The sequence below is a fragment of the Argentina silus genome (genome assembly GCF_951799395.1).
Source record: "Argentina silus genome assembly, chromosome: 17".
Taxonomy (NCBI): Eukaryota; Metazoa; Chordata; class Actinopteri; order Argentiniformes; family Argentinidae; genus Argentina; species Argentina silus.
Genome location: NC_139671.1, coordinates 16777589 through 16803952, shown reverse-complemented (window position 1 = coordinate 16803952; position 26364 = coordinate 16777589). Strand labels below are relative to the sequence as shown.

General features: G+C 47.3%; 2 protein-coding genes across 3 annotated transcripts in view; one reads left to right on the top strand and one right to left on the bottom strand.

The window, feature by feature from the left end:
- tulp4a (TUB like protein 4a) overlaps positions 1–21390 on the top strand; it is a 30037-nt gene extending 8647 nt beyond the window's left edge. Inside the window, exons 3-14 of the mRNA XM_083688502.1 lie at positions 4693–4821; positions 5325–5486; positions 6136–6316; positions 10292–10399; positions 10545–10711; positions 11098–11322; positions 11731–11965; positions 13123–13267; positions 13712–13856; positions 14013–14106; positions 14264–17796; positions 18049–21390. Coding sequence (XP_083544628.1) covers positions 4693–4821; positions 5325–5486; positions 6136–6316; positions 10292–10399; positions 10545–10711; positions 11098–11322; positions 11731–11965; positions 13123–13267; positions 13712–13856; positions 14013–14106; positions 14264–17796; positions 18049–18165 — 5241 coding nt within the window. The 3' untranslated portion in view covers positions 18166–21390. The remainder of the gene's footprint in view (positions 1–4692; positions 4822–5324; positions 5487–6135; positions 6317–10291; positions 10400–10544; positions 10712–11097; positions 11323–11730; positions 11966–13122; positions 13268–13711; positions 13857–14012; positions 14107–14263; positions 17797–18048) is intronic.
- A 354-nt stretch (positions 21391–21744) lies between these two features.
- On the bottom strand, positions 21745–25449 carry LOC310817673 (interferon-induced protein 44-like). Of its 2 annotated transcripts, XM_083688331.1 has the most exons (8): positions 25039–25449; positions 24698–24753; positions 24519–24570; positions 24069–24264; positions 23793–23948; positions 23514–23697; positions 23252–23352; positions 21746–23119 (listed from the first exon to the last, which is right to left on the bottom strand). In XM_083688331.1, exons 1-8 carry the CDS (start codon positions 25188–25190, stop codon positions 22892–22894), a joined length of 1125 nt encoding a protein of 374 aa, XP_083544457.1. In that variant the 5' UTR covers positions 25191–25449; the 3' UTR covers positions 21746–22891. The 2 variants fall into 2 exon arrangements, with proteins under 2 accessions (XP_083544456.1, XP_083544457.1); XM_083688330.1 differs by having other exon boundaries at positions 21745–23119; positions 24698–25449.
- Between the last annotated feature and the right edge of the window lie 915 nt (positions 25450–26364).

The following is a 26364-nucleotide window of genomic DNA, read 5'->3' as shown; positions in this document are numbered from 1 at the left end:
TGTTGATATGGGACCGAGAGACAAAGTGTGGGTGCGTGTGCACGTGCGCGCTGTCGAAAAATCTGGCCCTCCCCCCGACCTGCATCGAGCGAAAGTCTGGTCCATCCCCGAACTTGCTCCCGCCAGGGTTTCGCGTTTCGAACCAGGCTTAATCTTAGTCGTTTATTTTATAGAGGCCAAAGTGCCTAACAGTTCATGAATAAGGCACGGTTCGTATCTATTATGCATTATTCATTTATCTAATAGGCTCAATTAATGTTATTAATATTCATGAAATAAAATCCTGCTGCACATATGGACAGGCTGTACTCGGCCTTTGAATGACAGCACCCAAGAGTCTGTGCGCTCGGCCTGGACTGAGGTGAAAGCAAAGGGAGGCCCTACCCAGTATTAGTATAGTGTTCCTAATAAAATCCTCGGTGAGTGTATGTATATATATATGGGGGGGGGGGGGCCTTAGCAGGGTTTAATGGGTAAATTGCTCCTTCTCTTTAGCCTGACTCAGAGGCTGTGTTGTTGTCTTGTGTTTTCCCCAGCCTCTCTCGTCTATGGATGCCCAGTCTCATCCCGCCCGCCATGTGACGTCTGATCCCCTAAACGGCTGCGTCACGCTGAGGCGTTCAGCTGTCCCTCTCGGGCCGTCTGACCAGCTCACGCTAATCCCAGCACAAGCCCTGCTGGGCTATATATACACTCACAGAGCGCTTTATTAGGAACACTATACTACACAATGCTGGGTAGGGCCTCCCTTTGCTCTCAAAACAGCCTCAGTTCTTTGTGGCGTTGATTCCACAAGATGTTGGAAACATTCCTTTGAGATTCTGGTCCATGGTGACATCATTGCATCACTCCAATCTCTGCAGATTTTTCAGGTGCACTTTCAAGCTGTGAATCTACCGTTCTACCACATCCCAAAGGTGTTCTATTGGATTCAGATCCGGTGACTGTGAAGGCCACTGAAGAACACTGAACTCATTGTCATGCTCATGAAACCAGTTTGAGACGACTTTTGCTTTGTGACACGCTGCATTATCATGCTGGAAGTAGCCATTAGAAGGTAAATTGTGGCCATGAAGGGATGCACATGGTCAGCAACAATACTCAAATAGTCTGTGGCATTCAAGCGATGATTTATTGGTATAAACAGGCCCAAAGTGTGCCAAGAAAACATTCCCCACACCATTACACCACCTCCACCAGCTTGGACTGTTGACACAAGGCAGGTTGGGTCCATGGATTCATGCTGTTGGCGCCAAATTCTGACCCTGCCATCTGTGTGCCTTAGCAGAAATCGAGATCAGACCAGGCTACGTTTTTCCAGTCTTCAACTGTCCAGTTTTGGTGAGCCTGTGCCCACTGCAGCCTCAGCTTTCGGTTCTTGGCTGACAGAAGTGGAACCCGACGTGGCCTTCTGCTGTTGTAGCCCATCCGCCTCAAGATTCGACGCGTTGTGCATTCTGAGAAGCACAAGTGTACAGAGTGGTTATCTGAGTTACCGTAGCCTCCTGTCAGCTCGAACCAGTCTGGCAATTCTCCGTTGACCTCTCTCATCAACAAGGCGTTTCCATCCGCAAGAACTGCCGCTCACTGGATGTTTTTTTCTTTATTGTACCATTCTGAGTAAACTCTACAGACTGTTGTGCGTGAAAATCCCAGGAGATCAGCAGTTTTAGAAATACTCAAACCAGCCCGTTTGGCACCAACAATCATGTCACCGTCAAAATCACTGATCACATTTTTTCCCCATTCTGATGGTTGATGTGAACAGTACCTGAAGCTGCTGGCCCGTATCTGCAGGATTTTATGCATTGCTCTGCTATCACACGATTGGCTGATTACATAATTGCATGAATGAGACGGTACAGGTGTTCCTAATAAAGTGTTCGGTGAGTGTATATAGGCTACAGTACACACACACACACACACACACACTGGGGTTTCAACCACCTCTGTGGAGAGAGGCCAGGTGTGTGTAATTTGTCTCCATCGACTCAAAGAGTCCAGGTCTGCTGCTGCATTATATTACACACAACCTCACATCGTAATCCCTCTAAAATGCCACCATGACAACCTATGAGCCATATAGGGCCTATATCATTGTCTCCCGACGCATGGACACACACACACACACACACACACACACATATGCGCGCGCGCAGATGGATATGGGCCTTTGCAGTGGTGTGTTTGAAGTGTGCATAGCCCATAGAGGCCTTTGCTGCTGCTGTATGTCCTCCAGCCTGCTCTCATTGTGCTGGTTCCCCTGTGGGTTGCTGGTGGGGACAGAGCTATTGTACCGAATTAGGATTTATGTCAGCGGGAGTGTGGGTGGGAGAGCACTGTAAATCTAACCACCACTGGACACCTTATTGCACAGGGTTGAGAGGGAGGGAGTTGAGAGGGGGGGAGGAGGAGGAGGAGAGAGGGAGGAGGAGGAGGAGGAGGAGGAGAGAGGGAGATGAGTGTTATTGTAGACAACGTTAACCGTTTGTGCCCAGAGCTAAAGCAGACCGATGCCTTCAGGAGGCTGCTGGCTGCAGAGGTGATGGTGTGGTATTGATTATATGGTGTTAGTGTGAATGCTGTGTGTGTGTGTGTGTGTGTGTGGGGGGGGGGGGGGTGTCACTGTGTGTGTGTGTGTTCCAAGTCAATGCATTATCTTGTCACTGGCTGATAAAACAGTTGCCACCAGCTTGTATCTGAGGCCATCACCCCAAACAGGTAATGTGTGAACTCTGACCTACGGTCTGAGAGATAGAGAGAGAGAATTGGTCTTTAGTAAAGTAAGGGAAGGGATGCCATCATTAAATATTTGACTAGCTAGACCATAGCATCACCAGAACAGAGAGAGAGGGAGGGAGGGAGTGAGGCTAATCTACTCCTGAGCCCATAGCCAGGGGAGCTGATCTGTGGGGCGTGCAGTCAGTGTAAGCTCTGATAAAGCATGACTGTGTGTGTGTGTGTGTGTGCGCTCTCAGGGTAGATGAGAGGCTGGGATTATACCTCTGGGAATAGGCCGAGTCACTATCGAAGACTTGACAGATACAACGAGAGAGAGAGGGCGGGCGGGGGGGGGGGGGGGGGGAGGGAGAGAAAGAAAGAAAGAAAGTGAGTGTTTCAGATGTAGCCTATAGAAACAGGAGGAGGTTGTTTGAAAGAGAGAGGTAAAGAAAGAGTGACTTGAAGAAGCAGAGGGGCATTATCAAGAGCCCGACAAGTAAAAGCTAGAGAGAGAGAGAGAGAGCCTCTCCCATGTCACCCTTTCACTCCCCATCAGTCAGAGCCGTGAGTGACGCAGGTACAGTGTGGCTTTCTTGTCTTTATCCAGTGATCTCGGGGTCAGTGCAAAAGCCCATATATCACTGAGTCACTGCTGTCAGTAGGAGCGTCCATTTTGGCTCGCTATCGTCTTTTAGGCTTTGTACACTCTCGCTCCTACTCACTCCCATGTACCTCTACCTCTCTCACAGTCTCTCCCCTTTTTCTCTCTCACGACCTCCTTACATCTCTCTCCCTCTCTCTTTTTATTTCAACCTTCCTGTCCCTCTTTCTCTTTCTCTCCACCTCCCTCTCTCTCTTTCTCTCCACCTCCCTCTCTCTCTCTTTCTCTCCACCTCCCTCTCTCTCTCTTTCTCTCCACCTCCCTCTCTCTCTCTTTCTCTCTACCTCCCTCTCTCTCTCTCTCTCTCTCTCTCCACCTCCCTTTCTCTTTCTCTCTACCTCCCTCTCTCTACCTCCTTCTCTCTGTCTCTTATCTTTCTTGCTCCGCCTCCCTCTCTACGGTTGGGACAATATTCGATGAGCGAATAATTGGAGCACGTTGCGATATTGTTCACTTACAGAAAATAGTCTGTAGAAGTGTTTCGATACTGTATGTGCATAACTGCAAGTGGCAGCGTCCTGCTTTTTGGCACGCAAAGCATATCTAGAGGTGAGAATGTGTCTCTTGGTTTGACCAATCCCTTTACAACACCAGCCATACACTCTGTGCCCTGCGGCTCAGTCATTTTTACTCCCGTTGGTCATGTCCCCACTGTACTCCAGCAATGAACCACACACCTCCTCTCCTCGCTTTCTCTGTGAGAAACTGTACATTTGTGAGTCCTCGACCCGTCGAAGTAGCCAATCAGCACCCATCCCCACACCCGCCACCCCTCTCCAGATTGAGTGGCGTTCGGAGAGAGGCGTGGGGGGGGGGGTGTCAAAGGTCGTCCCTCGAGTTACAACTATGGGGGAGCTTTTGAGGGTTCGCTTTTTGAAGCGTGTTTTAAAAAGTACAAACACACACACACACTGACTTGTGCCTTGTGCTTTTGATTCTGGATGGCCACCCAGCGTGCTTGATGATAGGAGGAGGAAATGATAGAAATTAGAAAGCCATTATCTAAGACACTCCAGGATATTAGCACTTTCTTTTTACGTCACTGGTGAAATTAGGTTAACCTACTTTCTGATTGATTTTCTTCTAGAGCTCCAAATTTAGCTCTCTCCGAAATGTGCGCTTGTCTCCTTGTTCTGAGTTTTCTTTTGTGTTTTTTTTCTCTCTCTCTCTCTCTCTCTCTCTCTGTCTGTGTGTCTGTGTTTGTCTGTGTCTGTCTGTGTTTGTCTGTGTCTGCATGTGTCTGTGTCTGCGTGTGTGTGTCTGTGTCTGTCTGTGTGTCTGCGTGTGTGTGTGTGTGTGTGGCGTGCCAGGTGGTGCTGGTGCGATGGAACGAGCCCTTCCAGAAGCTGGCTACCTGTGACACAGACGGAGGGATCTTCGTGTGGATCCAGTACGAGGGCCGCTGGTCCGTGGAGCTGGTCAACGACCGCGGGGCTCAGGTGAGACATGCAGCTAGTACACACTACAGGAGCCAACACTGAACCAGAACCTGAAGAGCCCGTATATAACACCTCTGAATCACGTGATGAATACACAAAAAAGATGAAACAAGGCAATAACAAACCAACAAACAAATCAGACGGTACAATATTAGAGATTAGGAGCTGGCACTTAGGAGTTGTGAGAGAAATTAGTTGATAATGGAACTGTCACCATGCCGACTACAATCAATGAGTTTATTTATGTATTTATTTATGCACACACACACACAATAACAAATGAAAGACAAAATGAAAAGAGACGGTAAATCGCGAAGGGGCGGTTAAGAAACCCAGTAGGGCTTGTCGAGAAGCCTGCCCTAAAAGGTAATATGGAAAAACCGGGTTTCTGTCAAAACTATCACCATGCCCGTATACCGGATCTCTGTTGCCATAAGCTATTACATCCGAACCAGAATCGGTGGCTGACCTGTCCCTGTTCTCTGTGCCCTTGGCCCGTCCAGGTGAGCGACTTCACCTGGTCCCACGACGGAACGCAGGCTCTCATCTCCTACCGCGATGGCTTCGTGCTGGTGGGCTCGGTCAGCGGCCAGAGACACTGGTCGTCAGAGATCAACCTGGAGAGCCAGATCACCTGTGGCATCTGGACCCCCGACGACCAGCAGGTCATACCACGTCCCGTAATATCTACCTGTAACAGTAATAACCCACCTGCCCGAACCCAGTGTGCGCCACATTGGAGCCAGGCCAGGGAATGAGTGTTTCTCCTGGTTTCTCTCTGCGGCGGGGGGGGGGGATACAGAGGTCGTACATTTGGGACACTAAAGACTAACATTCATTTGGAGGCTAGTCAAGGCAGATTTGGGAATCATTTTGATTCGGTTAAAAAAAAAAAAAAGAAGAAGAAAAGGGCTTGGCATTCAAATAGAAGAGAAGGCCCCCCTAGGCTGTGTAGGAGTGACTGACAAGGCTGCATTGTCTGTCTCTGTCTTTCTGTCTCACTGTGGGGTAGTTTTGTCTGAGTACATTTTGTGCTGCTGCATGTCAGCTCTGGTTAGGTAGTGATCTTTTTCTTTCTGTCTTTTCGCTCTCTCTCTCTCTCTCTCTCTCTCTCTCTCTCTCTCTCTCTCTCTCTCTCTCTGTCTCTCTCTCTGTCTCTCTCTCTCTCTCTCTCTCTCTGTCTCTCTCTCTCTCTCTCTCTCGTCTTCCTCTCTGCCTCAAACTGACTTTTGTACAGTCTAATCAAATTTTTCACTTGAGTATTCCAACCCCGTTGTGTAGGGTTCTTAGTCCTGTGCCGTGCTCCCCCTGCAGGTGTTGTTTGGTACTGCGGACGGCCAGGTGATCGTGATGGACTGCCACGGGCGCATGCTGGCGCACATCCTGCTGCACGAGTCGGACGGAATCGTCAGCATGTCCTGGAACTACCCCAACTTCCTGGTGGAGGACAGCAGCGAGAGCGACACGGACACAGACGACTACTCTGCCCCACAAGGTACAGTTATACCCCCCCCCCCCCCCCCACACACACACACACACACACACATACACACATACACAAGGTACGGTTATACACCATCTCCCAACCACTACACCCCCAACAAGGTACGGTTATACCCCCCCTCCCAACCACTACTCCGCCCCAGAAGGTACGGTTATACACCCCCCCCCCCCCCCCCAACCCCTACACCCCCCCCCACAAGGTACGGTTATACACCCCCTCCCAACCCCTACACCCCCCCCCCCCCCCCAACAAGGTACGGTTATACACCCTACCCCCTCCCCACAAAAGGTACAGTTATACACCCTACCCCCCCCCCCCCCCCCCCCGCCATCAACACCCACTTCTCAACCTCCTCTCCAACGAGTCTGAAGGTAAACCCCCCACCCCCCATTCCCCTTGATGTCAGCAATCCCCTGCAGATTATAATAACAGGGGCGGCGTCTATATAGACAATAGGTGGCATATGAAGATTAGCACAGGCTCTACCCTCCATCCACAGACTCTGTGATGGGTCCATCTCCATCCATCCCAGCCAGCTCCCATCTTTTAATGCCCTCCTATAATCTGAGAGGACCAGGATCCTACAGAATGAGGAATTGTAATCTGTCATAGAGTAACATTTTAATCTATAATAGATTGAGCTCCTGATAAGACATTGTGCGTGCCTACTGGGAGCAGAATTCCAGCGGAAAGAGCTGTCCAGCTGTTCCCATCCCTCAGTTGTACCGTGTAGATGAAAGCAGATGTGTGGCCATCTGTCCTATCCTCTACTTCCTCCTCCTCCCCCTCCTCTCTCCCTCTCTTTCTCCTCCTCCTCCTCCTCTCTCTATTCCTCCTCTTCCGGTGACCTGCTTTGCTCCTCTGCTCTAGAAAGGAGAGACTTTATGATTGAGATATGAACTGAAGAAATATTGGCATGTTTGTCTGGATCTGGATTCTGGTGCTGGGTTCCTGTTCGTCAGCTGGTCTTGTAGTTATTGATTGTAAAAAGGGGGTTTAGAGTGTAAGAGATATCTGCTGCTGCATCTTATGTTCTATCTACACACACACACACACACACACACACACACACACACACACACACACACACACACAGTATGCCTCTTGGATCTCTAAAGTTTTACAGTCCAAGAATGGACAGTTTGTGTCATTTGGCCGTGCTTTAGCGAAGTGTTCAGGAGAGCCAGCTTCATTTTCTTTGCCGTCGAGTTTGGAGAAGATAATTTCGTCACGTACTTGTCATTTGCCATGCTCATTTCACAGGCACACTCTGTACCTCCCCACCCCATCGACCAAATGATTAGCACAAGGAAATGGGATGGTGACCATTTGAGTGCACGGTCTCTTAAAGCACCACTGCTTGGACTGTGGGGGAGTGGGTCAGGGGACTCCAAGGGCTACTAAAAACAAACGAGTGTGACCGGAGGGAGGGAGGGAGGGAGGGAGAAAGATAAAGAGGGAGAGGGAGAAAGAGAGGGAGGGAGGGAGGGAGATGGATAAAGAGGGAGATGGAGAAAGAGAAGGAGGGAGGGAGAAAGAGGGAGAGGGAGATAAAGAGGGAGATGGAGGGAGGGAGAAAGAGGGAGGGAGGGAGGGAGGGAAGGAAAGCAAGCAGGAGAGGATACTGTGGGGCATGTGTGACATTGGGATGACTTTGCCACAGGAACTCCTAATTGCTGACTTGGTGCTTGGGACGGTGGTGTGGCGTTGTCGTGACGACAGCAGCTGTCACAGTCTCAAAAGCACACTGTCACACTGCGTTACCCCTAGTGACCGCCACTCAGGGCTCTCTCCATAGAGATGACAATGGCTGAGCGGATACGGTTTTGTGTTTTAAATTTGTGTTTTACATGGGCCCCGGTTAATAATTCACTGCAGTTACCGAGACTCAAACACAAGTCCAACGAGTTCCAAAAGACCTCACCAACACGGCCGAGACGGGCCAAACACAATGGAAGAGCGCCTTTGTTGTGAATTACTACTCGACCCATTCGAATTATATGGCCACTGCTTGTGTCAGTGCCTTCAACCACCAACCCCTCCCTCCCTCCCTCCCTCCCTCCCTCCCTAGAAATGAACTGGGGGAAAAAAACACTCACAAAGAAAAACACCAAAAAGTCAGCGCAGGTGCCTACATGACGCAGGTAAACTCCTGTAATTTGCTCCGAACAGCGCTAGCCACTCTCCCCCGGTCGCTCTCAGGGTGCAACATGACACGCTGGGGGAGGGATGACGTGTGTACCCCCTGATGTGTGTACGTGTATCCCCCCCCCCACCCCCCCACCCCCTGCTGTTTCCCTGTGTGCAGCAGCTCACGTAACAGCCTCGTTTTTACACCTCCTCTCTTCTTCTCTTTTTTTCTTCCTCCTTTTCTTTTTAACTACTGCCGGTTGCTACGGTTGCGTTGTCGTCTGGGCCCGGCCTCCCCCTGTGATGTTTTTACCGTCCTGCGCGTAGTAAAGCTGAAAAGTGCTTGCCTTAGCCGGAACAGTGATTATGCTCTAATTCACTAATTAAAGGAGTCGATGGTAATTGATTGGCTCCGAGAAATGATCTGCGGCTCTCTCAGGACGAAGGCTTGGACCGGAGGTGCCAGGCCTTCTGCTCTCCGAGCCTGCCAAGATCCCAACGACCCACTGACGTGATGCACGACGAGGGTTCGGGCTGCACAACACATCCCATCTCACAAAACGGAACAGAACAGAACCATTTCATAAGACATGCCGCAACACACCACATACTAGCAGTGTCATGCACAGCATACTGTCCTGCCACCACAGTGGAAACAAAATAAATAATAATAAAAAATATTTAAAAAAAAAGTTTGATTTAGCTCTGAGATGGACAGAAAGTGTCTGTTGTTTCCCGGACAAGACTCAAGACTGCACCTTCAATGGAAAGTTTCAAAAGTGTGATTTAGTCCAGGACTTTGCCTTTAATCTGTGTCCAGGAAACTGCCCCGTGTATCAACACTACAGATTGTACGAGCACATTAAAGTCATGGACAGAAGGCCACTAATAACTGTCCCTGGTCTCGTTACAGGGGCTTGTTAAGGAAGCTGTCCAAGGTTGACGTTGTGAACAAAGTAACAGTTGCTGTGTTATGAAACTCTCTTATTTATAGCTTTTTAACTTGTCACTTTGTACCGAGTAGATAGATAGATGGTGGTAAGGTGAGGGGCTGTGTGTGTGTGTGTGTGTGTGTGTGTGTGTGTGTGTGTGTGTGTGTGTGTGTGTGTGTGTGTGTGTGTGTGTGTGTGTGTGTGTGTGTGTGTGTGTGTGTGTGTGTGTGTGTGTGTGTGTGTGTGTGTGTTGAGCAGGACACAGTGGACTCACCAGCTAAAGATGAATCACTTAAAGCAGCTGCCAAAGATGCATAAATGTCCTTGTCTCCCCCCCCTCCATCACATCCCCCACCTCAATCACACACAAAGTCTCCCTCACTTGCAATCTATTTTTATGGCCCACTTTGGAAATGCATATTGATCACCCCATCCCCTGACGTAGTTGCTAAGATGTTTGCCGTATAATACAGTGAGTGCTTAGAAAGGGTCTGAATTTCTGAAATGCTGGAACTAATATACAATTTGTCTTGGTTTACCTTTTGAAGTAGAGTGGCTGCTGTAGTTGACTGGTTTCGTAATGGTCACTTTGACTTAAGGTAAATAGGAAGTAGTTTTGAGGTTGTATTGAGGTAGTTTTGAGGTTGTATTGAGGTAGTTTTGAGGTTGTATTGTTTGTATTGTGGTCTCTCTCTCTAACATGGTCATGTTGTGGTCTCTCTCTGACATGGTCATGTTGTGGTCATGTTGTGGTCTCTCTCCTTTCATGGTCATGTTGTGGTCTCTCTCTCTGACATGGTCATGTTGTGGTCTCTCTAACATGGTCATGTTGTGGTCTCTCTAACATGGTCATGTTGTAGTCTCTCTCTCTCTAACATGGTCATGTTGTGGTCTCTCCCTACAGTGCACAGCCTGAAGCCTCTGCTTACGGTCAGTTTCACCTCCGGAGACATCAGCCTGATGAACAACTATGATGACCTCTCCCCCACTCTCATCCGCACAGGCCTCAAGGGTATGTATGTGTGTGTGTGTGTGTGTGTGTGTGTGTGTGTCTGTATGTCTGTGTGTGAGTGCGCGCGTCTGTGTTTGTGCTCTCTGTCTATGGTGGGTGTGTGTATGTGTGCACTCACTCTCCCTCTCCCCCCTCTCCCATCTAGACGTGGTGGTCCAGTGGTGTTCTCAGGGGGACCTCCTGGCCGTGGCAGGGATGGAGAGAGCGGTCCTCCCCCCCGACCCCTCCTGCCCTCCCCTCACCAGAAACGCCATTGTCAAGTTCTACAACGTCTGCGGAGAACATATCTACACACTGGACACACCTGCACAGGTGACTAGCAGGACGCTCACCAACACATACAACACTTTGTCAGTCTGCCACACACACCTACACTGGCATCCACAACACACACACACACACACACACACACACACACAACCGATAAGATTTCTCATTGTTATGCTGATCACACAACATAAAGAGAAATCCAATAGTTCCTCCTCCAGTACATTCTCTTTCTCATATATCATGTAAAGTAATGAATAAATAATAAAGTAAAAATTTAAAGTAATAAATGTAAAGTAGAAATAACAATGCTAATCAGTATCATTCCCCTCCCTCCCTCTCTCCCTCCCTCCCTCTCTCCCTCCCTCTCTCTCTCTCTCTCCCTCCCCCTCTCTCTCTCTCTCCCTCCCTCCCTCTCTCTCTCTCTTCAGCGGCCCATCACCACGCTGTGCTGGGGTCACCGGGACTCTCGTCTGTTCTTGGCTTGCGGCCCGGCTCTCTACGTGGTGCGGGTGGAGCACCGCGTGGCCAGCCTACAGCTGCTGTGCCAGCAGGGCATGGCGGGGGCGCTGAGGGAGGAGAAGGACGTGGCCAAGCTCACCATGCCCTCCCGGCTCTGCTCCTACGTCACCACCGCCTTCGCCGCCACCATCAAAGTGAGGGAGGAGGGGGTGGGGGGGGAGAGGAGGAGGAGGAGTAGGAGGAGGGGGAGGCATAGGGACTTCAGATATGTGAACCTTGGGTGTGGAGATATTGGGGAACTGATTGGGTGTATCTGTAATGAGTTGTATGGCATAGCTTGTGCTTAGTGCACATGTTGTGTTGTATGTTATATATACAGTACTGTGTACATCAGCTATGTATGTTTTTGTTTTTTGTTTTTTTAAATGTGTTGTGTTGTCAGTGCTTTTAAGTTGTGCAAGACAAGTTTGGCAAGGACGGACAATAAAGTGTTCTAGAATTCTATTCGAGTTCAAGCGAGAGGACTGCCCGTATTTGGGCCTGTAGGGCAGCAAAGCCAAAGCCATTTGCTAGAATGTTTACCATCCTCTCTCCCCCCCCAGCCCCCCATCCCAGACCCCAACAACATGCGAGACTTTGTGAGCTACCCGACTGCAGGCAACGAGCGTCTGCACTGCACCATGAAGCGTACGGAAGACAACCCAGAGGTGGGCGGGCCTTGCTACACCCTCTACCTGGAGTACCTGGGTGGCCTGGTGCCAATCCTCAAGGGCCGGCGAATCAGCAAGCTGCGCCCCGAGTTTGTCATCATGGACCCCAAGACGGACGGAAAAGCAGGTGAGGGCTTTGTGTTTAACACCGGAAAAATCTGCGAAAGCGTTTGACGTTTGAACGGCGTTTAGGCTTATTCATCGTAAGCCCCACCCCATCTATACGGAAGCTTTCTATTGGCTCCCCCTCGTTGCGGAGAGCTCCCCTTGGTCGTATATTACATCACTCAGGTAATTGCTCTTGACAGTGAAATACCACATTAAAATTCCACCCTCCTATAACCTTTACGATGCCTAGTTAATAGTTGCCATTGTTTATGGGCTATTGCTCCTCCCCCTTTGGCTCTGCCCTTCACTCAAATATTCTTGGACAGAGCCCTGCAACACATGGCAATGGTGTTCTTTTCGATTGTAACTGTAAATCTATGCATAACAATGTCAAATCAAGTATGTTCCTAATTTCTCTGAAAATAGCCGAAAACGTATTAGGAAGGCAGCTACCCGGCTGTAACTCTCCCTGGTACTTTTCCACTCTTGTTCGTGTTGGACGAGTGCTATAAAGAAGTTCCCCGGCTTGGCATTGAGGGAGAGCGAGGGTGTGTTCGTCACATAGGGGCAGACTGTGCCCATGTTAATTAAAAGCTGCTTAATGGGGACTCTGATGGGCCCTGGGCTCTCCATAAATCAGCCCCACTGCCTCTCCACACAGTGATAAATGAACCCAGCCATGAAATGTATGCAGCCCATTCACACTTTAATGCCCATCAAATAAATTAGCTCGACCTAGACAGGAACAGCCCCGGTTCACGGACTCCATTTGAATGAGAGTCCGTCCGTGTAGAGGAGATTTCAGAAGTTAGTTACTGGGAAACAATAGTCTAGACTAAAGACGTAAAAGTTTGAAGGTGGTTTCAGTTCATTTCCTCGCTAATCAGAGTTCAGTGCCGCCCCCTGCTGTCTGCACTGGGAATAGCTGATGTGAAAGGGTGTTGCAATGAGGGGAAATAAAGTGTCTGATCCTTAAGATGGCTAGGATGATTGACAGCTCGTACTCATTGACTTATATTGCCCTATTCAAAATGCTACTGCAGGGCTCAACGAGTCAATGCTCATCATTATTCACACGTTTTTATTCATTATCCATCACATTATCCATCACTTCCTCACCTCACAACCTCTGCGTCAACACGCGTCTTTTTTCTCGCAATTCTTCTCTTCTCTCAGACGAGGTGTATGGAAACAGCCTGATCTCGTCGATGATTGACAGCTGTAACTGCTCCGACTCCAGTGATATTGAGCTGAGTGACGACTGGGTGGGCAAGAAATCCCCAAAGATATCCAGAGGAAGCAAGTCGCCCAAACTCCCCAGGTAGAACACAGTGTTTACGCATGCAGTTGGAGAGAGACATGCTGTGAATGAATTTCAAATGTTTTGACTTCTTGCACTGATTCTATTATCTTATGCTTGGTATTCTCACTGTTGCTGTGCTACTAAGTTCACATAGGATCTTTGTTGTTCTGGAGTAATGTGTTTTGTGGAGCTAACATTTGATTTCACAATAAAACCCTTGAAAATGTTGTTTTAACGACAAAACACTGACCAAACGAAGCATAATGCTGTACTAATGTTGATATCTTAACCTGCATACTTCAGTACTACATATCCCTTCTATTAACACCTTTGCATTTTTGAGAGCAATCATGAATGTTGTGTATCGTACTGCATTGTTTCGTTTGATTTCGCTGCATGCCTAAACTTCTTTTTCATTTGCTACCTTCTTTGTAGAGACTTAGTCTGTCCCTTTACCAACAGGATCAATATTGACCCCCGAAAGTCCCCCAAGCTCTCCCGCGCTACGCAGGAGATCTCCCGGTCACCACGGTTACCCATCCGCAAACCCTCCATTGGCTCCCCTAGTCTCACTCGGAGAGAGTTCCCCTTAGATGACATTACTCAGGTAATGGCCCTCAGCTATGAAGTTTATTGGTCAACGGTTTTACTATAACATTTCCTGTTTCATTGAATGACCAATGTCTTCATTTACTGAAATACATATTGATTTGAAGAAGTATGGCATTGTGAAATGTTGTTCTTGGTTTTCTGTCTTTTTCAGCATAATTACCTTGCTCAGGTCACATCCAATATTTGGGGAACAAAGTTTAAGATTGTGGGGCTGGCCACCTTCTTGCCCACAAATCTTGGTGCAGGTAAAGACCAAATAGCATTTTCTTTAACAAAAATACATGTAATTATCTTCACATAACACAATGTAGCTTTTCAGTATGATATTGATAACAAATCCTCACTATATCTTCTCTCGCTCTCTCTCTCTTCCCACCTGACCCCATTCATCCTGCCTCTCAGTCATCTACAAGACGAGCCTGCTCCATCTACAGCCCAGACAGATGACCATCTACCTGCCGGAGGTGCGCAAGATCTCCATGGACTACATCAACCTGCCCGTCTTCAGCCCCAACGTTTTCAGCGAAGATGAAGACGACCTGCCGGCCACTGGGACCTCGGGCGTAGCCGACGACAACCCACCCTGCACCGTCAACATCCCCATTGCCCCCATCCACAGCCCTGCACAGGCCATGTCCCCCACCCAGAGCATTGGCCTGGTCCAGTCCCTCTTAGCCAATCAGAATGTCCAGCTGGATGTCCTATCCAATCCTACGGCCACCTCCACATCGGCCGCTGCAGGGGGGTCGGATCAAGGCCAGGAGACTATCTTGACAGCTCAGTATACGGTTCCTACCAGGTACTCAAGCCCTGGACAGGTGATATTTGGGGGGCTTGAGATGAGCCGGCTACTGGTGGGACCGCCACCCTCTCATCACCAACAACAGCATCAACAACAAAGTCATCATCAACAACAACAACAACAACAACAACAACAACAACAACAGCAGCAGCAGCAGCAACACCATCAACAGCAAATCCAACAGCATCAACAACAGCACCATCAACAACAGATACAGCATCAACAACAACAAATACAGCAGCACCATCAACAACAGCTGCAACAACAACAGCAACAACTACAGCAGCAGCATCATCAACAGCAGCTCGCACAACAGCATCAACAACAACTGCAACAGCAACAGATGCTCCAACACCAACAGATGCAGCAGCAGCAGATCCAACAGCAGCAGCAGCACATCCAACAGCAGATTCAGCACATGCAGCAGCAACAGCAGCAGATCCAACAACAGTTACAGCAGCAGCAACACCAACAGGCGCTTCAGCAACAACACGCACAAATGCAGCAGCAGTACCAACAACAGCAACAACAAGTGCAACAACAGCAGCAGCAGCACCATCAAATGCAACATCAACAGCAGCAGCACCATCAAATGCAGCCACAACATCAGCTTCAGATCACCTCCCAGCCCTCGGGTGCAACAGTCCACCAGCTTCAACAAGGAACTCTGCAGATCCAGATCCCTCACCCGTCTGGGGATCTGGTGGTTGAGAGAGGGCTTGGAAGTGAACTTGAGCACTTGCTGAAGATCAAGCCCATCCGCTCTGCCCCCCAGCTGGCTGAGGGGGACACGCTGGTCTTCAGTGCCCCTCTGGAGCTTAGCAAGATGAACCCCCCACCCCCCTATCCCGGAACAGTGGCTGCCGCTGTGGCAGCTGCTGCTTCAGCCTCCGGGACAGCCTCTAACGCATCCTCCGGACAAGCAGGGGGCAGCAACGGCACCCCACCACCCACGGACCTGTGTCTGAAGAAGGGCGAGTTTACCCTGTATCCTCCTGGCCAGCAGTCGGCGCAATACCCAACACCGCTGGGCTATGAGCGGATAACAACGTTTGACAGCAGCGGAAATGTGGAGGAGGTATGCCGCCCGCGAACACGCCTCGTCTGCAACCAGAACGTCTACACACTCCAAGGCCCCGGAAGCTCGGCCACTCTCAGGGTCACTTCTTCCTCCTCCTCCTCTTCCTCCGGCGAGGGGAAGAAGATCCAGCTGCCCTATGCCTCGGCCACCCTCAACAGACTCACTGTGCCCAGGTACTCCATACCTAGCGGAGACCCGCCCCCGTACCCCGACTCGGCCAATCAGAACAACTCAGGAGGGAGGAGCCCCGGGCAGAGGCTAGACAGCAGTCTGATCCACGCCACGCTCAGGAGGAACAGCCGAGAGGCAGCTCTCAAAGTCTCCCAGATGCTGGACCCACAGAGAACCCTACCACCTAAGTCCAATAAAGCCAACAATGCACTGGCGGCCTCCTACCAGCAGAGGGTGCCGACTGCCCTGTACACCTGTAGTCAGTGTAGCAGTAACAGCAGTGCGGTTGGGAGTGCCAGTAGCAGTGCTGCAGGAGGGGCTAATGGAATAGCAGGGGGTACCATCATTAGACAGGACTTCCCTCCAGGGAACGGAGCCCCACACAGCACGGTGATCGTTCACTCCAATAGCGCCTCGCCCCTGACCTCTCAGTCCTCCTATAACCTGCTGAGTGCCCTGGATGGGAACAGCGGGAACAGCAGTGGGAACAGGGATCGGGCCGATTATGTCAACTCGGCTTTCACAGAGGACGAGGCGCTGAGTCAGTCGTTGAGGCATCTGGCTCTAGGAGGCACCGACGTCCCCGGACTGACAGTCAAACGCCCCCCTCCGTACCAGTGGGACCCAGCCACCACGGAAGAGGTGTGGGTGCCTCAGGAACGGACTGCTACCCTATCCTCCTCCACAGGACCTCCTCTACCCCACAAACCACCCCCGCTTATCCTCGGCCCGGCCCAGCACCTGGATGTGTCCCGGCTGCCTTTCGTCCTCTCCCCTAAGTCCCCCACCAGCAACAGTGCGGCCTCTTTCCAAGCTGCTGCCGCTGCTGCAGGCTACCAGATCTCCCTTCAGTACACTCCTGGCACTGGCTACACTGGGGCCCAGCTTCAGGCCATGCCAAGCTCGCCCCGGCCCTGCTCCCCCAAGGAGGTGGTGGCGCCAGTCCCCTTCTCCCAGCAGGAGGCCACCCTGGTCCTGCCACCCGGCTACCCTCCCAACCTGGCCAACCTAGCCTGCTGCCCCCTCCCGCCCATGTACCCAGGAGGGAGCTCCTGTGCCGGGCTTCCCATACCCCCCATTGCCCTGCACACCCCCTGGGGCACCTACAATGCCTGCCCCCCCATGCCCAGTCCCTCAGGGACACTTCCCCCCAAGACTTCCCACATGATAGTGGACAAGTCGCTCCTGTCACCCCCTCCCCCACCACCACCTCCCCCGCCCCCGCCCCAGGCCGAACTGCAGGGCCATGGTAGCTCCCCGGAGGCCATGGCGGAGGCCGGCGAGGGCTTCCAGGAAGTCCTCTCCCTCAACGAGAGTCCTGTGCCTCAGCGCGCTGACAAGTTCAGCAAGAAGAACCGCAAGAGGGTGGACGGGCGGGCGGAGGAGGCCAATGTTCCTCCCGTCGCTGAAGGAGGCAAGTCCAAGAAGGAGGGCCGTGCCCTGGGCGACTTCAACTCCCTCATCTCCAGCCCACGGCTGGGCGGGAGGGACAAGAAGAAGCCCAAGGGCCAGAAGGAGCAGCAGCTCAAGGCCAAGAAGCTGAGCAAGGCTCCCACCACCACCAGCGAATTCCAGGACAGCTCAGAGAGCGAGCCCGAGCTCTTCATCAGCGGTGACGAGCTGCTCAACCAGTGCCAGAGTGGCAAGAAGGGGTGGAAGAGCAAGAGGAGCCTGCGGGCGGCCAGCGAGCTTGATGAGATCAAGTGCCGCAAGGCCAACGAGAAGGAGGACCGCGGGTTGGGAAGCCAGGGCTTCGTCTATGTCATGGCCAACAAGCAGCCACTGTGGAATGAGGCCACCCAGGTCTACCAGCTAGACTTTGGGGGCCGCGTCACCCAGGAGTCAGCCAAGAACTTCCAGATTGAGCTGGAAGGTAGACAGGTGAGAAGGGGGCTAGAGTTTTTACTCGCACAGTTAGTTTGTTGTAGGGGTTAATTGTGTGTTTTAAGTTTTAAGATGTTAGAGGTGATATTTCATTAACAACATATTTAACAGATAAGCATTTTTTCCCCGTACCATTGGATTTTTTAAATTACTTTTCATAGGTAAGCTGCTTTCTGAAAGTGTTGAAGAGTTGTAATAGAGTTGCTTGTGTATTTTCTCTAATCATGGTTTGTTTTTGTTTTTTTGTAGGTGATGCAATTTGGCAGGATTGACGGCAACGCCTACATCCTGGACTTCCAGTACCCTTTCTCTGCTGTGCAAGCCTTCGCTGTGGCTCTGGCCAACGTCACTCAGCGCCTCAAATGAGAGGCCCCTCCTCTTCTTATCCCCAAACCGGGGCTCTGAACATTGTCTGCTGGAGGGACACACTTATTTAATTTGAAGTTACTTTATGCTTGGAGAAGAGACTGAAATCAACTCTGATTGCATTGCCAGAGAGAAAACAAAGATAATGGCACTGCACTGCCCAATGCTGCCACCAGAGGGTGTAATAAGCATGGGATGCAAGTGCCAGGGGATGCGAAAGTCTGTCTGCCTTGCCAGACTGTCAGTGGTCCCCTGTACTGCTTACAGGGCCGTAGAGCTCAGCTTTCTGTAGTTGTCATGCTAATAATGCTGCTTTAGCGAAAGGAAGCTAATCGAGGCTAGCAGAAACAGACACTTGACTGAATGGTTTCCTGTCAGCATGGTTACACAAGAGGATTTGTCTCTGTGCGGTTTTAAAATGGAGCAGCAGTAATACTTGAAAAAAAACTATCTCTGGAGATTGAAGATGTCATTTTGTTTTCTTTCCCAGAGCGCACAGGTACTACTGGGCACTGAAATCCGTTGCTGTATGAAACTTAAGTGAAACCGTTATCACTTTATTACACTGCTTTTGCTTTTAGGTTTGTACACCTAAAAATAGAACTTTCTGGAAGAAGAAAACTTAGGCTTTTTAAACTGTTTTCTTTCTTTTTGGTTTTCTTGCGATTTTATTTTGTTACAATCCAAATCCATCTTGGCTGGAATTGAGGCTTCAATATATGCACTGTGTTGTTGAAACACTAGCACACAGGAATACGCAAGTTGTCTGATTTTCCTGTTGTCATGAGCTTGGAGAGGTAAGGGAAAAAGAGATGTATACTGAACAGCAGTCCCTTTTTAAAGGTTTCCTTGGAATTTGAAGGAAAAAAAGATCATGTAATTTACATGGATTAATTAATTTATCAGTGCATTTGTTTTTCTCTTGTTACAAATAGGTCATACATTATTCTAATATGAATTTTAGCATTGTAATTGTTGTTCATATTCATGTTCTATCATCCAATCTTAGTACCTTGTTTACATGGATTTCAAGATGTCTACTTTATTTGGGAGACAGGAGACTAAATTGAAATATTATTATGTACAGTTGAAAGAATTGGAGTGGGAGGGATGTACAGAATAGCTGTGGATGACATATACTGTACCCTTCAGTATCTCCCATTTCTCTGTCATGGTGACATGTTGACGGGGGCACAAAAAAAGGTTGCAGAGGTCAGGGTTCAGCAATCTGACCTTCTGACCTTTTTTTCTCTGACATGAAGTGATTTGTCACTTCTGTGAAGTGAGTCTGTAAGGGTGTCCTACTCTTAAGCCCACGCTATACGTGTAAGCAAGGTACAGGTAATATTTTTGTATATTTCACCTATGCCATTTCATACTTTTTTTTAAAGTCATGTAGTAAATAGCTGCCACATATCATTTGTTAATATTATAAAGAGACGTGGTGGAGTGACAGCTGTTTTATTGTACTCCACTGTGTTATGAAATGGATTGGAACATAGCAGTAGTACAGTGTATTACAACTACTGGTCATACACTACAATCACTTGAAAACCTGACACATTTCCGTTCTGTCAGTCTTCAAAGTGAAATCCACAATGAAGGATAAAGCTATCTTAACTTACCAGAGCTTGGCAAACTGAAACAGAAATCTGTTAAGCTGATGGTAGTGGTTTGCTTTCAGACAGCCAGCTTAGGTTCTTTTTGCCTACTGAATAGTCATGGGTGCTGGAGCAGGAGCCGAAGGTGAGGCACATTACAAGTATTTGCAGTCTGGTGTTGGATACATGTTAAACTCATCCACACTTATTTGAAGACTTACGTTTGAAAAGAAATAATTATTACCTAATTAGATAATGTTTCAAATCACTTAAAAAAGTGTGTGCCAAAAGATTAAATTGCTAAAGGTGGAAGATAAATACAAAGGGGCCTAGAGAGTTGAGAGTGTGTGTGTGTGTGTTTGTGACAGAGGGAGAGAAAGAGAGAGTGATCACTGTGGGCATGTGTGTGTTTCTGACAGGAGAGAGAGAGAGAGACTCCAGGGCAGATCCACACACGTCATAGTCTTGAAAACGATGAGATTATTAGATTAGATTCGCTTTTCTTTTTTTCGAGATGCATGTGATAGTTGGGTATTGGAAATCATAATGACCTGATGATGATAAGAAAAAAAAAAAGTGAGGTTTGACAAGGATCTGTTTGTCTAAGGATTTAGAAAGGAGCTGTTTCGGAGTAGCCTAAACCTTGAAAAGAAAAGAACATGGCTTTGAAAATATCCATCAATGTTCATTTTGTATTGACAGACAGTTTAGTTGTGCAATATTTTCTAAAGGAAGGTCTTTCTTTAACCATCGTTTTTGACAACACTTTAACGCAAGTAGTGTGGAAAAACTACGTCTCTTTTGCTGGTCTGTACATTTTATTTATGAGATTATTTCCTAAGCTAAAGGCTGTACATAACTTGTGGACTTTGCTGAACATTTCTTTGTGTTGAAAAGGGTTTGTTGTTGGTGTAGCTTGTTTGTGAGATGGGAAGGGGGTGGGCAAGGTGGGACGGGATGGGGCAGATTTTCAGTGTTACGTGAAGTTTGCAGTGGACGGAAAAGACGTGAATGAGTTAAGTGCCCTATTGTTGAGTGTAGTTGGTAGTCTAGTCGTTACGGACGTATATGTCAAGTCAAGTGTGTCTGTGTTCAATTGTGAGGTCAACCGATCCCATCAGTGTTATATCTATTCTATCTTCAATGTGTGTATTTCCACCAAGTCCCCTTGAGAAAGCTAACACTTTTCTGTTCTTACCCTTTTTAATTTTTTCTCACCATGCAATGGATGGTCATGATGTTGACTGGTCAAATTTAGAATTTTGATTATGTATTATTTCAATACAACTCACATCTGTCCACATAACCGTTTGGAGAAAGCACTGAAAGCGTCGTCAAAAGGGCCTGTGGATACAAGTTCAGGATTCTCCATCATGAATTGATTTGATGAGGTGACCTATACTAGACATTGTAGGATTTGGCTTTTCGTTTGAGCAGAAATGTGCTTTGTACATGTAGACGTAGACATATATAGGAAAAAAAACTTGAAAAAATCGAGTCTGATTTGGTGACTGAATGTTTTCAGTGAACGGTAGTAAGGCATGCCATGTAAATTATTTTGCAATTGTATATGTCACGCATCTTTTGAATAAAATGTCATTGTTTCTGAGAAAAAAACTCTTAATTTGCGTCTGTATTGATACTTTTTAATTCAGTTTCATTGTGTTGCCTGATTTGAATAAATCAACTAAACACCACTAGTCGCTTAACCTCAACACCAGGCTTTTGGGCACAGTGCATATAAGCCTGGAATAACAACAACTCAAAAAGTTTTTTGAATTTAGAGAATCACACGGCGTCCATTGATACTGCCTAACTACTGACCTTTCAACGGATTCCTATGCAAGATGACAAGTGGCCCAGCGAACCCAGGAAATGTCGCAAATGGGTGGTGTCATCTTGATTTGAAGAGAGATCCGATGGTGGCGCCAATGCTGTTGCTAAAGTTTCGGCGTGTTTGGGCTCCGTTCGAAAACCCTTCGGAATTCTACGTTTTTGCAAGTAACAAAACACTGATTAACAGTGAACCTTCTTAAAACTGGATGGGGTTGGGGTGAAAACGTGTTCTTTATTTGAAGGAGAAGACAAACTACTTCTTACTTTTAGCTATTTATTTATATGTCAGAATTCCAAACTTGTACAAGGACCACTTTTGGCGAAGAAAATCAGTCAGCAAGCTGTTAATCTGTAACCAACCCTCCAAAAATGGATGCATTCAAACAGTCAAACAAAGCATTTACAGTAACAAAGTGATTGTGATTGGCTATTTGGTTGGGGAGGAACCGTGGTTTAGACTTGGCATCCCTTGTTGTTCACGGCTGGTCACACCATTCATCCCATTTGCGGAGTCAGCACCCTGTAAGAGATAAGATACCTACTCTGGTATGTCCTCCCTAGCCTGGTACTATTCCACTATAGCTCTTTGTGTAAGCGTGTGTTGCAACATCTTTCTTGATGACCTGGCTTAACCTCTCCATGTATTAATGCAACATACCATGGGACTAATGCTTGATTCATCTCTCATTTATGAACAGGCCATCACATTAGCAAATTTAGCACACTGCAGTAATGTATTTTTATTGTAGCAATAATAAACTGTTTTTATAAAAATAATTTCTAACATTGGTCATAATCTTGGGTCTTGTCTTGACTCATTTTAAGATAAGATAAAGAATCGAAATTATTCAAGTAATTCAAATACGTTTTCTGATTCCCAGCCACCATAGAAAATGCAAGGATAATCTGTACAAGGAAATATGTAGAAAGGAAAAAGCATACAAAAGCATATTCAATTCTGGAAAAAAAAAAAACTTAACATCTGTTATTAAAAGCTAAAGCTGTTTGTTTACAAAGACAATGAAGTAAAACAACCTTATGTTTTGGGTTATGATAAAGTAAGACAGTTGTACTAAGTCATTCTTCGAAAATCAATCGGTAAATGTCAGGAATTTAAATGAACATTTAACAGTGAACAAATCCCAGATTGAGCCTTCACATTATCAATAACTGTGACAGATTTTGTTACCAAAAGAGTTCTAACTTTTGCCTTCCTACTGACCTTAATCCTAACGTTGTGAAGCCTTGATCCCCTTGCGACAAATATCTGCAACATTTTCGACACGATATTACACAGTCACTGGACTGCCGATGGGAGCCTGCGGTCCAGCTGATGCGTCAGTGGGAGCAGGCGGGTAGTAGTCATCCAAGTACTCATCCACAGCCTGAAGAATGTGATCCACAGCACTGAGGAGAAGGATATCAGTGTTGCAGCTCACAGAATGCTCGCCGGAGTAGTTTTTTATGGGTAACACACAGGATAAAGGCAGGCCCACTACCTCAGCAGCCTTCTGCATCTATGAAAGGATCAAACAGAGAAAACAGGTTATGACATTTGAACTACTGTAACTATCTCAATGGAATGGCCTGGATATAGGTTTACAAAACACATTGATGCAGTTGAATTAAAATTCCAGGAATATAATTACCTTCTCCTGTGCAATGCGGCTGGTGTAGACAAATTTCACATCCTCTTGGATGGCATGGCACACCTGGTCCACATTAGTCAGTAGAATCACCTGGGGGATGTCTGGAGAGGGTAAACGTGAGATAACTTCAGGATTTACATAAATTAATTAATAAATGTCCTCTACATGGACTTGCTTTTGTAACTTATCATAAAACTGATCTGTAACGGATTATGAAACCTTAGCAGGTAGCTGCTGAGTTCAGGACATGCAACAAACTTACCAAGGTCTGAGATCTCAGCGTGGAGTTCCCTCAAGCGCACCTGGAGGTTCTCTGTATAAGTCGTGACTTTGGAGGCGTCCAGAACGATCGCAGCACAATGAATCTTATCATTGAACGAGGGCTTGGGTCTGAAGCCGGGACACTGTGCATCGATGGTGGTACCAAACAGCTTTTCCCACTGAAACTGGGAATCATACAGTTGATTGCATGACTGATACTGTGTTCAGTTTCTAGGGGAATGTGGTGTGTTTATCAACTGTACTTCTAGCTGTATGTTACCGTGTGTCCCTCTGGGGCATGTCCCTTCATGACAGCCAGTCCATCTTGGAGGGTCAGGCCAGTCTCCCAGTCAGCTTCCCCCAGAGCCAGCACATCACACAGGGTCAGAGCTGTGGGCTTCCCCCCTCTCTCTAACCGGATGTTATAGGACTTTAGCTGCAGGAATAGGGTGGAGAGTGGGTATATCAAGAAGGGCTGTTTATGAGAGAGACAAAAAAAAGCCCACTCAGAATGATCTGGGCCAATGTTAATGAGATGGATGAGTTGGGGTAGCACCTTCTTAGTGAAGCTCTCTGGTGAAGTACCAATGATAGGCATGTGTGTGACTCTTCCATACAGAACAGATCTGATGGAGTTGATGAAGCTGGATTTCCCTGATCCGGTTGGACCCAGCAGCAGAACTCTGACCTGGTTCAGAGACTGGCATACAGGTTTGAAGGACAACAGATTGCCCCGCAGAGCTTCCCTGTTGCTGTTGAGATTAATCAAAGTGTAGATGTAACATTAGCAGGCTATAATAATAATCTTGACTGATTGACTGGCTGAAGAGTTACAAGAAAAGGGAGGAGTGAATGGATTCCATGTATCAGTAATTATTGCCCAATTAAATTGATAGTAGTGGGTGTTGTCACCTAGGCCTACATGTCTAATACTGCAATATTATGGACATTGTATTGTAAATCTAAAGAACAAATTCAACAAAAAGCTGAAGGTTGGTTGGCATACTTCTCAGTCCATAGCACCTTTCTCCAGGGATTGAGTAGGACATCTCCAGGATCTAAAACGTAATGTTATAGATTAGCCAATGTCTACAATTCAAAAGCAGTGTTTATGTGGCCATTTTGCAAGATGTTATATCTGGGAAACATGAATAAAAGAAAGAGATGATATAACACTTAGGCTACCTTGAACTCGATGCAACTCCACATCTATGTACGGAACGTTTTCCTTGTTCAGCCACCTGGTGGATGTATATGTCAGGTCAGACCACATATTAATTTGTAGGATCATGGTGGCAGAATGCCTTGGCCTTGCTCCGTAAAATGTTAAAGATTGGCCAAATGACAGGCGACACCCCGTATACGACACCGCATCTGAACCATTCTGTACGTCGAATCTGGTTGCGTGGGTTCCATTTATTTCGAAGATAAATGCTTCTTGGTCCTCATTTTCGTTCTGTTTGGGAGCTTTGCTCAGGTAGGCACCTCTCACCAAATCTGGTTTTAAATACGCCATTACAACAAACCTTCCCACTTTGTCGAATTTCGAGGTTAAGGTACTGATGTCGAACCCATGGTGACTCCCTTGGTAGAGCAGGTGAAGTCGTACAGGGTCCGATAACAACTTCAACAGCTGCCTTTCTCTCTCAAGACCCAGAGCAGATACTATAGAGGCCATTATACTCTCAAGTTCCTTTTAATGAATCAACAAGACTTGCCAAATAAGCTTTGCAGTGGATAGGCCAATGCCTATAGAACAAAAACTCCCCCTGTAGAACAATGCAAATCGACCTAATTCCGAGTATCTAATTGTTATAAATAATTCCGACAAAAGCATCAAATTAAAATAATAATAATTGTTTATAATTCTAATAATTAAGTCGCCGATGTGCTGCTTTCCATTAGCCTTCCTGTCTGCTTACGTTAAGTTGTCGTTCACTGCAACAACAACAAAAAATCATATCCCTCGAAAACGAAACTTAAGGGTTTTCCACGGAGGAGTGGCCACCGCAGGATGTCACCAAACTATTACATTCGAAGAAACACTACTGTTTCACCATGTATTGCTTGCTCCCCGCTGTCAGGACTGGAACAAGAACTGCCATATGAGCCTCTACTCTACTCAATGTGATATGTATATCAGAGACCTCTCTCACCTGTTGTACACGCATCTTCAGAAGTGAAGCGTGTTGTTGAGATATGATGTGTTGTTTAAACTGGACTAATGTGCACTGTAAACTAGGAACTGGCAGTAATGTTGGCAAGGACACAGATTTTGCGATAGCCTATGCTGCCCTGCCTCTAGATTTAAATATAAACATTGATATATACATTTATGGCATTTAGCAGATGCCTTTATCCAAAGCGACTTACAACAAATACATTTGTTTAAGTAAGTGAATCATCTATCCAACAGTCATTATAAGATAAAGTAATCAATGCTCAGACCAGGGGCCATAGGCAGTCACAATGCTAGAAGAAGATTTTTCTTTTTCTTTTTTTTCTTTTTGTAGAGGGGGTAAAGAGGTCATTATGACAACTGATGGGAAATTGTGTATAACAGCTTAACTGTTATTGGTTTCCATTGTCTTTCTAGTTGATATGGTTATTTAAGATCCTGCAGGGTAAAGATGAATGTGGCATCAAGTCAGAGGTTGTTGCAGGGATTCCATTCCTTGGCTCCAGAGCAGGGTTGATTTGGCTGCAGCTGATTTACAACAAAAAAAAGAATAGACTTTAATGAAAACTTCCCTAATGTTTTTTCACTCCTAAGACTTATCTATAGGCTATGTTTGCTATTGACTGCGAAAAAAACATATAACATATTTCTGACAGTACACTACAGAGTAGGG